Consider the following 14,134-nt stretch of genomic DNA (forward strand, 5'->3'; position numbering starts at 1 on the left):
TAGAACAGTATTTTCGATACTAAACAACAACGGGCATCAAAGTTTAATTTATATCAAGACAAGTTAGTGCTAAGCTTGCAGTATATTTAGTATCAAGTGGAAATTATAATTGGTCTATAACCGAAGCCAAATAAATAAAAAATATGTCTGTTTTTCCACAAAGAGTTTTGGTTTTTGACATGTACTCCACATTTTTGTTGACAGTTGCTAGCAATGATCACTGGCTGCAAGTGGTGCTAGTGTGTTTATCGTTGGTTTGTTTATGGCGATCGTAGTTTATGTATGTGAGAATGGATCAGGTTTTGTAAATAAAGTGGGTTGTGTTTAAAGACAAATATTTGTTTTTGTGTGCACTATTTAGAAGGCATTCTATATATAAGCGTCTCTTGGAGTGCTGTTTGTAAACACAAGAGCTAGTGTCAAAAATGGAGGTCTCTATGGCTCAGTATCCTCCTGGTGATCCAAGGCTTGTTGACAAAATAGTTGGACAACTGAAATCTCAAGGGATCTTCGATAGATTCCGCAAAGAATGTATAGCTGATGTTGATACGAAGGTAAGCCGAGCCATAAATTTGTTTATTACTTATGTAGTTTTTAATACGCACACATGAGCAGTAATGCTTTCTAATCATTCAAAAAAATAAAAACTATACTAATTTTTGTGGAGCTCAATAAATTTCAGTAATGAAGAATTGCCGTAATTGCCTGATTCACCCAACGTACAGACAATACGACTGTGATTCGTAAGCTGTTGGAAACAATAAAGAAGATAGTAGATTAATTAAACTTATTCGGTATTCTTGCTTCATGGGATGTTAATAGATAACAAGTATGATGATTAGTTTTCCTGACAAAGAAAAATCGACACATAATCGAAACATTAGTGCACCACGTCGGGCCAAGTTCGACATAGTTCAATCTGTACACTGCTCTTAAGCCTCTCTTTTCAGTGGCACTCCACAATAATTAAAACCCAATAGCTGCTCGTATATAATTTGACCTCAGAATTCTGATTTTACTGCATGCTATTTCACGTTTTTTGCTTAGAACATATCTGAATGCAGGTTAGATCTGTTGTAATCACCCCTCGTGCCAATCATTATCATAGAATGAATAGAGATGTAATGAGGAAATAATTTCTCGTGTGGGTTTTGTTTATCAATCAAAAACTAAAGAAATATTTGATCATCACTGTTCTATTATTGCAGGGCAAATTGTAATTGGAATGTAAAGACAGGCAGTGCTCTAAAATCTGAAAGAAATATATTCGTATAATATGAAGCCTAGTTGAGTAGTTTTTAATTCATGTTCTTGCTGGTTAAAATAGGGAGTGTACAGAGTGAAAGCAGTCATTGTCATGTAATATCCTGCCACATACCTAAGGATTTCGATGTTTCAATGAGTTTTCAATGCATAATGCCATTAATGTTTTTGTTAGAGTTGCATTTTTCTGTATTGGTAGTGAGATATTATTGTCTAGGCCTATATAGTCATAACTCCCATTGTAACTCTGTACAAGAGATCCCTTCCCCCTCAAAAAAATATTAAAAAGAACACATGTGCGGAGGGTTAGACACACATACACATTAATTAATTAATCACGAATGCTGTTTTTAGATTCTTTACTCCACTGCCACTAATTAATTTCCAAAAATTCATAAATTCCCACATAATGACTATTGCTGTGTTTTATGCTCTTTTTAGTCATAATTTAGGGGGAGGGAGAGCTAATTTGATTGGTAGCGTTGTCTGTGAACAAATTGAAACTGAATTACTTCTTGTGGTAGAGCTGCTGGTAATAAAAACCAGTGCCTCTCTTCCCATTGTAAATGGTGAGTCCAACTTTTATTATCTGGTGAAAATGACATTCTTACAGTAGCTTATAACACAGCACATTCATTATAAGAACTGAAGTGGTTTAATTCCTTAAGAACATGAGTGGTGTTTTCTTTCAGTCTTATATGATGATGCATCAGGTAAGTTATTCTGATTTTTTAATTAGACACGTGAATGTTAACTGAAACATTTATATTGTAGTTCTCATTAATTACAGCCAGCCTACCAGAACCTACACCAAAGAGTGGAAACAAGTGTGTCAGCATTTCTTGCCCAACAAGAGTGGAAATCAGATCTTAATAAAAATCAAGTGCGGGATAGTCTGCGTAAGCATATTCATGAGTGAGTATTACATAACCACTGGATTTATAGATTTTATGTATAGGCACAAGTTCACAGGCTACAAAGCATAATGGTTGGTAGGGGATGCTGCTGCTATAGTAGCGACTGTAGTAAAGTAGTAGCAGTAGTTGTAGTAGTGGCAGTGGTAGTAGTAATAGTAGTAGTAGCAGTAAAAGTGAAGGTTAGGAAGAGCTGTAGTAGTACTTGAGAAATGCTGGAGTTTTCAATATCCAGATTGGATCACTTAGTATTTTGTACATAGTCTTAACCATGGTAATGCTATATATGTCATTAGCAAGACAACCCTCAGTAGAAGTTTAGCTATGACAGTAAAGACAAATAGGAATAATTATTTACTAGCATTTTATGGTCGGACATCATTTATACAAACTTAACGTGATCACAAAAGTTTGTGCTTGTAGGAATTTAGTTGTGGAATAATCCTGTTTTTATGTACTCCACATTGACAACAGACCGACACTCTGGCTAATCAGGATGTGGTATATTTGACTTTTTTTTTTTTTTACTAGAGAAAACATGTCACAATGTTATTGACTATGTGCCATTTTTTCTTCTATTTATTAAAACATTCTTTTCAGCTGTATTTTAATTCTTCTTCATTTATGTCATATGCTGAATCAATGTCAAGACAATATTGTCTCATCTTAGGTACCTATTAGGCATGTTTCATGAACCGAATGCCGTAGGTACTTTAAGTGTCGTTCCATCAAGGGAGAAGCTAGTGGTGTGTGTGGCACTTGCACCATAAGTGCCCCCCTTAATTCAATGGCAACTGCAATACTTGGGCATTCAATTCGTGAAGCACACATGACAGGTACTTAAAGATGAGAGAATATTGTCTTGAAATCAAGTGTGAGTCATACATACATGATATATACATATAAATAAAATTAAGAATGAAGCTACAAGGAAATTTCCTTTCATTGGAATAACCTATGCAAATTTACTGTAAAGCAGAAATTACCTTGTAAATTAGGTCTCAGCCTGACTCCATCCTCAGCTGCTTCATTAACATTAGCAAACATAAACATAGCCAAAGCCTTGCAGACAAACAAAAATTACACGAAGCGAAATGTAGTGTTAGGAGGGCTATGCGAAAGGCGTTCAATGAATTCGAAAGTAAAGTTCTGTGTACTGACTTGGCAGAAAATCCTAAGAAATTTTGGTCCTATGTCAAAGCGGTAGGTGGATCAAAACAAAATGTCCAGACACTCTGAGACCAAAATGGTTTTGAAATAGAGGATGACAAACTAAAGGCCGAAATACTAAATATCTTTTTCCAAAGCTGTTTCACAGAGGAAGACTGCACTGTAATTCCTTCTCTAGATTCTCGCACAGATGACAAAATGGTAGATATCGAAATAGACAACAGAGGGATAGAGAAACAATTAAAATTGCTCAAAAGAGGAAAGGCCGTTGGACGTGATGGGATACCAGTTCGATTTTACATAGAGTACGTGAAGGTACTTGCCCCCCTTCTTGCAGCAGTGTACCGTAGGTCTCTAGAAGAGCGTAGCGCTCCAAAGGATTGGAAGAGGGCACAGGTCATCCCCGTTTTCAAGAAGGGACGTCAAACAGATGTGCAGAACTATAGACCTATATCTCTAACGTCGATCAGTTGTAGAATTATGGAACACGTTTATGTTCGAGTATAATGACTTTTCTGGAGACTAGAAATCTACTCTGTAGGAATCAGCATGGGTTTCGAAAAAGACGGTCGTGTGAAACCCAGCTCACGCTATTCGTCCATGAGACTCAGAGGGCCATAGACACGGGTTCACAGGTAGATGCCGTGTTTCTTGACTTCTGCAAGGCATTCGATACAGTTCCCCACAGTTGTTTAATGAACAAAGTAAGAGCATATGGACTATCAGACCAGTTGTGTGATTGGATTGAAGAGTTCCTAGATAACAGAACGCAGCATGTTATTCTCAATGGAGAGAAGTCTTCCGAAGTAAGAGTGATTTCAGGTGTGCCGCAGGGGAGTGTCATAGGACCGTTGCTATTCACAATATACATAAATGACCTTGTGGATGACATCGGAAGTTCACTGAGACTTTTTGCAGATGACACTGTGGTGTATCGAGAGGTTGTAACAATGGAAAATTGTCGTGAAATGCAGGAGGATCTGCAGCGAATTGACGCATGGTGCAGGAATGGCAATTGAATCTCAATGTAGACAAGTGTAATGTGCTGCGAATACATAGAAAGATAGATCCCTTATCATTTAGCTACAAAATAACAGGTCAGCAACTGGAAGCAGTTAATTCCATAAATTATCTGGGAGTACGCATTAGGAGTGATTTAAAATGGAATGATCATATAAATGTGAATGTCGGTAAATCAGATTCCGGACTGAGATTCATTGGAAGAATCCTAAGGAAATGCAATCCGAAAACAAAAGCAGTAGGTTACAGTACGCTTGTTCGCCCACTGCTTGAATACTGCTCAGCAGTGTGGGATCCTTACCAGATAGGGTTGATAGAAGAGATATAGAAGATCCAACGGAGAGCAGTGTGCTTCATTACAGGATCATTTAGTAATCGCGAAAGCGTTACGGAGATGATAGATAAACTCCAGTGGAAGACTCTGCAGGGGAGACGCTCAGTAGCTCAGTATGGGCTTTTGTTAAAGTTTCGAGAACATACCTTCACTGAAGAGTCAAGCAGTATATTGCTCCCTCCTACGTATATCTCACGAAGAGACCATGAGGATAAAATCAGAGAGATTAGTGCCCACACAGAAGCATACCGACAATCCTTCTTTCCACGAACAATACGAGACTGGAATAGAAGGGAGAACCGATAGAGCTACTCAGGGTACCCTCCACCACACACCGTCAGGTGGCTTGCGGAGTATTGATGTAGATGTAGATGTAGAAAATATGTATTGGGCTTGCCACTTACTTTTACTGCCATTGTCACGGTAGGAAATGAATTAATGTGAATGCAGACACCTTTTATTTTATTCTCTGTTCTCGCTGCTTTGACAAGAGCTGAATGTGCATTGTCTTCATTGATTAATTGTTACTGTGTGACTTCTCCTGTTGCTTATCTTTCTTTCTGTGTTTTATGGGTAATTGATGTGGAAACTGTTGTATTATTTATTTGTTGTTCTTTACAATGAATATAAGAAAAGAGAACTGAACTAAAATTACCATTGTTTTCCACCATATGTAGATGATGCAAAGACAATATTCCAAAAACTTTTTTTTGTAGAACTGTTAACATTTTGTAAAGGTTTGAAGAAATAATTATAGTGTGCAAAGAAAGTGGTGAAGGGGAAGTTGCAGAACCACAAGAGCAAATGAGTGTTTGCAGGAAGCACTCAGTACATAGTGGAAGACAGAGTTTGTGTCTGTTAGTAGAATTGTGATATGTAATTATTATACAAAGAGAAAAGTTCCAGAAGTGAATTATTGATTTTGTGGTATTAATTAAATACATGGTACCACACTGATAGACATATGGCATCATTAACATAGTGAAGATACAAGCCTTAAGAAATGACCAAGGACTGTCACCACTAACAGCACATAAACACTAGCAAAATAAATTATGACAAACTAACAGGACCTTCCGGGGGATAGTGTTTTTTGAGCTGGAAATGATGTTGTTATTAACACCTTCAGACACTAAAAATTTGAAAATATCAGACCACAGTGGGAGAATAGCTCTTTTGATCACATACAGAAATTTAAGAGTGTACAAGAGTTTCTCATGACACATTTGTTGGCTTCACTGTCACCTTCCAACGAAAACTAGACCTCAGACTACACTACATTTCAATCTGTCCAAAACATTGTTCCGCCCAGTAGATCACTCTCTCTACTACATCTATATAGGTGTAGTAAACAGAGTGGTGTAGGGACCATCTGCAAGAAATAAACAATATATTGTAAGCACAACGTATAACCAACATCTACAACTAAAACATGTAAACAAAAACATCCCAGATGTATCTATAAAACATATGATGTCACACTTCGGAGACAATACCGATACCTCACATTGTTTTGCTAGCCACTTTTGATCTGATTCAGTTAAAAGCCCACAGTCATTGAGTGCACAATTCATAAATGTTCAAAGAAAATAAACTGATTAATAAAGCCTCAGATCGAAATCGACTGTATTGCATTTGCAGATGATTTTGCTATACTTTCGGAAAATGTGGCATCTGCTGTAACACAGAGAAATTTCATGGAAGAAATAGCCAGCAGAACTGGCTTAAGAATTTCTCCAGAAAAAGCAAAATTTGCAGCAAACATTAAGGATGCTCCAAAATTTCTGAAGACGGATATTGGCCAAACAGAGAGGGTAAGAAAATTCAAATATCTTGGGGAGATAATCCAAGAAAATGCTTTGGAAAAATCTGCAATAGAGGAAAGGTTGCTTAAAATGGTGAGAGCAGCAAGGACCTCTTCAATAAAAGTGCTTTTCCAGAAATGCGAAAACAAGGCATTACAACACAATAATGCAGCCAGAATGCCTATATAGAAGCCAATGCCTGGTATTAAACTTTAATTTAGATAAATTAGAAGTACCAGAAAAGTGAATTATAAGGAAAATATTAGGACCACAAAAAACAGCAGGAGGTTGCAAATTATGAAGTGAGATCAGAAATATACCAAAATACAGAAAATATTTCAAACATAATGAAAAAAAGAAGACTCACGTTTTTTGGGCATCTGTTTTGAATGCAAGGCAGTTGATTAACTAATAAGAGTTTCAAATACTTGTTGGGGTAAAAAGTTCACTACAACGAGGGTCAACGAAGTAAAAAAAGGATTTAGAGAGGAACAATATATGAATAGAAGATATAAACAACAGAGAAGCCTTTCAGGAAAAAGTATTGAAAATGGAAGGACTCCAAGGCAGGATAGCTGAAAAGACTGGTTCAAAATTGTCTGAAGACAGAAAGAAGAAACATAGTGAACACATGAAGGCATACTGGAAAAAAAGAAAAGAACAAAAAATGAAGAACTGAAACTGGAACGTGGTCCTTAGATGGCATATTCACACAGGGGGGGGGGGGGGGGGGATCCTCAGTAGTACATCTTATGTTTGTATGCAGTTTTGAAACAGAATTTCTCCAAAAATTAATTAAATGTGTTATTAAAAAACATTAGGCCTAAGTAAACCTTCAATCATTACAGGAGTGGATGTATGTGAGTGTAGACTTTCTCGGCATATGTGCTCATGAAATCTTCTCTGACTTCCATCTGGGTGGCTGCACTGAAATTCTGTGATGTTTCCATCAGTGTTACTCTCTTCAAAACTTTGTGAAATATGAATGCAGTGATCCAGATGGAGGCCCTAAAAGATTTCATCAGGGATGGTTATGTCTTTGGAAAAAAAAAGAAAAAAAATTGTAAAACAGTCAGAATAAGCAGTAGTGGAAAGTATTGTAATGTTGTAAGCTTGTTGTAAAAAGAAAAGATAAGAAATCTCTGGCACATATGCATCATAATTAACAGCTGAAACTGTCAGATAATATTCATATGGAATGTTGTTACAGAACAGCCAATGAAGACCAATGGCAGAAGATTACTTTTTGGTACAGAAAGAAAAAAGATTATAAATGTCATAACTGTTTTACATATTTCCTATAGTTACAGACAAATTTTGTGAGAAAATTTATCTCAGTAGTTTTGTAGAAAAGGCATAATAGGATTTTGAAGAAGCAATAGCAGGAAAATTTAATGGAATTTAATTTTGCCACACATACCTTCGTGAAGTAAGGAAAAATCATCTGATTTATAAAAAGTGAAGAATGCTGACCATAGATCTCAATAAGTGTTGACTTTCTCTTTGGCCAGCCCTGCTGGGGTCATCCACTGTTTGAGGTACTTTGCTGTCATAACACAATGCAAGTTTAAATTGGTCCTGAGCTTGCTTAGTTAAGTTCATGTTAGCATATTCCACAGGCAATCCCATTCAGTTGGTTCCTGCCTCCTGGAGGAAGTTATTCACACAGTGGGCTTGTTGTATTGATGGATTATCATCTTGAAACATGAACCCATTGCTGAAATGTTGATTGCTGGATTGGAAAAGAGGTAGAAGGATCCTGTCTCAGTAATGCACAACCTTCAAATTACTCTTTATAGTGGTTATAGGTGTCCAACATCCATACATTATACAAGCCAAAAATATGACAGGCGTACCTCCTTGCTCAACCCATGAGACGTCATGCCTGATACGTACAGTAGTACCTGGCCACTTTCATAGTCTGCTACAATGGTCTCATCAGTCATCAGGCAGATTGTGCACTTTTCGAAAAAAGAACCCAATGCCATTGGTCCAGGTCCCAAACCAAGTGTACCCTTTCCCACTTTCTTCACACACTATGCTACCAGGTGGTTTCTACAGTTGTTTGTTATGGACGGCAGGAGTCCAACCTGATTTGCATGTTGTTTTTGTTGACACCACCTTCCCAGTTTGCCTCAAAAGGTTGCACACAATCCATTTGCTTTCTCCTTGGGTATCAACAAGCAGTAATTTGCAGTTTGTGATCACCGTTGGTGGTGCTGACTTGTGGCAATCACCACAAGACAGACCACTGTGAAGCACATCTTCAGTGTTTTGTATGCCATTATAGCACCTGAATGTTCAGCTGACAAAACTGTGGTGGTCACCACTTTTTTTATTATTATTATTTCACAATTCCCTCACTGACAACCTGTCCTGTGGGAAATAACCTTTTGAGGCATTTAACTGACAGAACAATGTAGAGCTAGTGCAAAATAAGCTCGTACACACGCAGAAACGCATTCCCCTCCTCAGCACTGGGTGAGTCCACACATTTTCTGAATGGCAGCCACCTTGGTTTGCTGTCACATTCTGAGAACTGTGCTTCATCTGTTGGTAGTGGCCATCTCAGTTGTTTACATGCTAGCTGTAATTTAGAAGTTATGCTTGTGAGTTGAAACACAACTGCCCTACCGAATGATGGATGGCATGAGGGAACTCTCACCACTACTGTTGTGCCCTCCCCTATCATGTCATCTACACAGGTTATTTTGTGAACACACTGCTCAAATCACATTCTTCCATTGATGATTAGAGACAAAGTGCACTCCATTAAACTACACTGAGAATGGAGATTTATCTCTGTTACACAGGTGGCTGTACAAAGCAATCTCCTGTGGTCAAAAGAATATTGAGGAAAAAAATGCGAGTCATGGGGGTGATGCAAAAATCTCTCTGAGCAATTTAGTTGTTACAAAGTGTAATAAATTTGTAATCAACTTCTTTGTAAATAATGACTTCAATACATCTTTGTGAACTAAAAAGTTATAGAAAATGAGGTTTCTGTGTTTAAAAAAAATCTTACACTTCCAGTTTTGGCGATCCACTTTTGGGACAGTGGTCCTGGGAGAGAAGCCATCTACAATTTCTTGAGTGTTCCATTTTCAAAACAGCCACTCTGGTAGGGCACAGTAAAAAGAACTTAAATTATGTTATTTTGTCATACATCAAAAATTGTCTGCAGTTTCATAAAAAATACAGAAAGATTTTAAAAGAGGTTTTTTCTATCGGAATGATGACTAGATCCATGACAACAGATCCTCAACACTAAATACACTCCTGGAAATGGAAAAAAGAACACATTGACACCGGTGTGTCAGACCCACCATACTTGCTCCGGACACTGCGAGAGGGCTGTACAAGCAATGATCACACGCACGGCACAGCGGACACACCAGGAACCGCGGTGTTGGCCGTCGAATGGCGCTAGCTGCGCAGCATTTGTGCACCGCCGCCGTCAGTGTCAGCCAGTTTGCCGTGGCATACGGAGCTCCATCGCAGTCTTTAACACTGGTAGCATGCCGCGACAGCGTGGACGTGAACCGTATGTGCAGTTGACGGACTTTGAGCGAGGGCGTATAGTGGGCATGCGGGAGGCCGGGTGGACGTACCGCCGAATTGCTCAACACGTGGGGCGTGAGGTCCCACAGTACATCGATGTTGTCGCCAGTGGTCGGCGGAAGGTGCACGTGCCCGTCGACCTGGGACCGGACCGCAGCGACGCACGGATGCACGCCAAGACCGTAGGATCCTACGCAGTGCCGTAGGGGACCGCACCGCCACTTCCCAGCAAATTAGGGACACTGTTGCTCCTGGGGTATCGGCGAGGACCATTCGCAACCGTCTCCATGAAGCTGGGCTACGGTCCCGCACACCGTTAGGCCGTCTTCCGCTCACGCCCCAACATCGTGCAGCCCGCCTCCAGTGGTGTCGCGACAGGCGTGAATGGAGGGACGAATGGAGACGTGTCGTCTTCAGCTATGAGAGTCGCTTCTGCCTTGGTGCCAATGATGGTCGTATGCGTGTTTGGCGCCGTGCAGGTGAGCGCCACAATTAGGACTGCATACGACCGAGGCACACAGGGCCAACACCCGGCATCATGGTGTGGGGAGCGATCTCCTACACTGGCCGTACACCACTGGTGATCGTCGAGGGGACACTGAATAGTGCACGGTACATCCAAACCGTCATCGAACCCATTGTTCTACCATTCCTAGACCGGCAAGGGAACTTGCTGTTCCAACAGGACAATGCACGTCCGCATGTATCCCGTGCCACCCAACGTGCTCTAGAAGGTGTAAGTCAACTACCCTGGCCAGCAAGATCTCCGGATCTGTCCCCCATTGAGCATGTTTGGACTGGATGAAGCGTCGTCTCACGCGGTCTGCACGACCAGCACAAACGCTGGTCCAACTGAGGCGCCAGGTGGAAATGGCATGGCAAGCCGTTCCACAGGACTACATCCAGCATCTCTACGATCGTCTCCATGGGAGAATAGCAGCCTGCATTGCTGCGAAAGGTGGATATACACTGTACTAGTGCCGACATTGTGCATGCTCTGTTGCCTGTGTCTATGTGCCTGTGGTTCTGTCAGTGTGATCATGTGATGTATCTGACCCCAGTAATGTGTCAATAAAGTTTCCCCTTCCTGGGACAATGAATTCACGGTGTTCTTATTTCAATTTCCAGGAGTGTATTTGGATAGCATTGACATTTCTTGCTGAGGTATTTAGAACAGGTTGCTACATTTAACATCACGTCAAATGACTAGGTTATTTGAGGTATAGCAGAAGCTCAGATTGGCAAAGGAAACCAGTGATTGTTTTTTCAAGGGAACCATCTCATCATTTACCTTAAGTGATTTTGCAGAAAACCTAAGAGTGGATGGCTGAAAGGATAACTGAAACAAGATCTTCCACATGTGAGTCCAGTGTCTTAACCTCTTTGCCAACCCAAGTAAGAATAAAGGCACCAGGCCACATAAACAAATTTAGTTGACTTACTATACATATATTTTTAAGCTTCATTATATGTACAGGCAAGTTTTGGGCTCATAATGAAATTTCTTCAATTTTTCATACAGTGATTGTCACAAAGGCTAGGCGTTATTTGGATCTAGGTTATCATGGTCTCAAACCGGAATGTTTCTCATAATTTGCAAAAAGTGTGTTTTGGGCCATGTCAATAGAAACAGTCTTGTTCCGACAAATGTGACCCTTTCCCATGTACAAATTCAAACTAGGAAGCTGACTCATATTGTTTACTTAATCCCAGATACATTGTGAAATTAGGCAGAAAGAAGCAAATGTTTATTGACATGTTTAATGCTAACGTGTTGGACTGAAATAATGCACACAAAAGTAGGTTTGGACACTTACGTGGAACACAGCAATAAAGTAATTACATAACTCAGTGATGTCAGCATGGTGTTGTAACACTGAAAGTTTCCCTTATTTCACATTGTATCGCTTACTACAAACTGTGAAAATTTGTGATCGAAAAATTGGACAGCTGTCTGTCTCAAATGGGTTACTACTCTTAGAATTTGATCCCAAAATTCAGTAAAGGAATACATTGCCTAACTAATACATGTATTCTGTCCCTTGCTACAGCTGATCTGTTTTGAAATATGTATTTAGCTACTTTCTGTATGATCTGACTTTGGTAAACGATTAAATAAAGTTCATTCCAGTCAGCATTAAAAGTGACCGAAGTTGTGAAATAGTTTGGATAATTACTTTCTGGCTGCATTTGTTCAGTTTATGCAGTGAGACCAAGCAAAGCAATTTAGCTGTGTAGTGGATCAGAAACCATCACTAAAACCAAGATTCTCATATTTGGAATAAACTTTTATACACTATTAGTCCTTTGTATGCATCAGTCCAAAACTGCTCTAAATTTCTGAGGAAAATTCATTTTTCTAAGTAGACTATTTTTATTTTTGAAGCAATTAGTTTGTTTCATGCTTAAAAAATATTAGATAACTTTACTCTCATCGGCATTTTCAAGCTGCCACTGTTACTTGTATCACAGTGGAAGACTGTAATCATGCAGCATCTTACACTCCACACATTCTTATGTTTGTAATTGATTGGGCATAACTATATCAGGCGTGAATTGTGCATGCAAAAAGAGATCTTGATTTAAGACATTGACATCACCATTGGTAGTTTTACTTGAAATTGTGAAACTAATGTGCTTTAGTGTGTTGTACACTGACACAGTGATAAACTTCCATGATCGCATTTTTCTCATTGTGTATATGGAATTTACATGTGACGTAGTTGTGCCTGAAACTACAATGATCATAAGAAACCTTTATTAACATCTGTGCATGCCATCTGAGAACAAGTAATGGACTTACTGCAACATTCATTGCTATTGCACACCAATGGCCAGAGGCTACCATCCCATGCATAGGCTGCCATTAACATCTCAACACGAACTGTTGTTTTTGGAGTGGTTCTGTGACCAGGAAGTGTGGGCTGTTGCTACTTTGTGGTTCTGCACTACTCCTGATGACCATAGTCAGTGAATATGGCGGCCATCTGGGGAGCAGTTCGTTCTTCAAATGTTTTTGGAGAGACACAATAGTGTTACCCTCAGATCATGGTGTGTAGTGTAGGGAACCATCGGATGTGACATCAGGTCACTTCTGGTTGTGACTGAGTTCCTACGGCACAGCGGTATGTTTGCAAACATCCTGTTTTCTTGTGCTGCCATATTTTACGGACTATAAGATGAGATGAACTATAAGACACATCTTATTTTTTAAGCAATTTTTAAAACATATAACATTTTTACCATTTTTTGTTATTAGATTGCAAAGTCAAACAAAAAAATCTTAGTTTATAAAACCAAACTGCCCTGAAAATCATCATCTGAACTTTCTTCTTCTTGCTCATCACCATTGTCCTCTACACATATAAGATGGTCTCCACTGTCATTGAAAGCATTACTTGTACCACACTTCTTGAAAGATTTAACAGTAATATCTTCTCTCATTCTGGACCACAACTGTCTTATCCACTGACACACTTGTTTGATTGTAGGTCATCTTAAAGCTCCGTTTGGCATGAATTCGTGTTGGGTTTCATCCATCATCCATTTGTTCCATACACTTTAAATGTTTTATTTATTGAAACGCAAAGAGATTGCAGTTGTGAAGTAAGTCGTCCTGGAATAACAGCAAGCACTGTATTTCCCTGTCTCAATTTCTCTCTCACAGAATTTTTCAAATGATTACTAAACTGATCTAGCGCAAGACAAGAACTCTTCTTCAATAAAGCACCTTTCCTTCTCTCCCACACTCTGTTAATCCTTAATTTCGTTCCAGCCTCGTCCATCCAACACTTGTCATGTACGAGGGTTATTCCAAAAGTAAGGTCCGATTGATTGCCAAATTGAAACCACAGTGAACATCAGAAATGTTTTACTTGTAACAATTAGCTACACCTTTCAGCTACTTCTCTACGTAGTCGCCGTTCTGACTTAGACTTTTGTCATAGCGTTGTACCAACTTTTCAATAGCCTCATCATAGAAGGCAGCCGCCAGTGCTTTCCGCCAATTCTCCATGCTGGCCTACACCTCGTTGTCTGTGTCAAAATGTTGTCGTCAAAGACAGCGG

General features: G+C 39.3%; 1 protein-coding gene across 1 annotated transcript in view; it reads left to right on the top strand.

Annotated features, from left to right (window-relative positions):
* The first annotated feature begins 221 nt into the window (after nt 1-221).
* The window catches only part of LOC126175245 (biorientation of chromosomes in cell division protein 1-like 1), a 98,171-nt gene continuing 84,258 nt past the window's right edge, over nt 222-14,134 (top strand). Inside the window, exons 1-2 of the mRNA XM_049921886.1 lie at nt 222-554; nt 2,054-2,178. Coding sequence (XP_049777843.1) covers nt 426-554; nt 2,054-2,178 — 254 coding nt within the window. The 5' untranslated portion in view covers nt 222-425. The remainder of the gene's footprint in view (nt 555-2,053; nt 2,179-14,134) is intronic.

This window comes from Schistocerca cancellata, chromosome 3, assembly GCF_023864275.1.
Source record: "Schistocerca cancellata isolate TAMUIC-IGC-003103 chromosome 3, iqSchCanc2.1, whole genome shotgun sequence".
In the NCBI taxonomy this organism is placed as follows: Eukaryota; Metazoa; Arthropoda; class Insecta; order Orthoptera; family Acrididae; genus Schistocerca; species Schistocerca cancellata.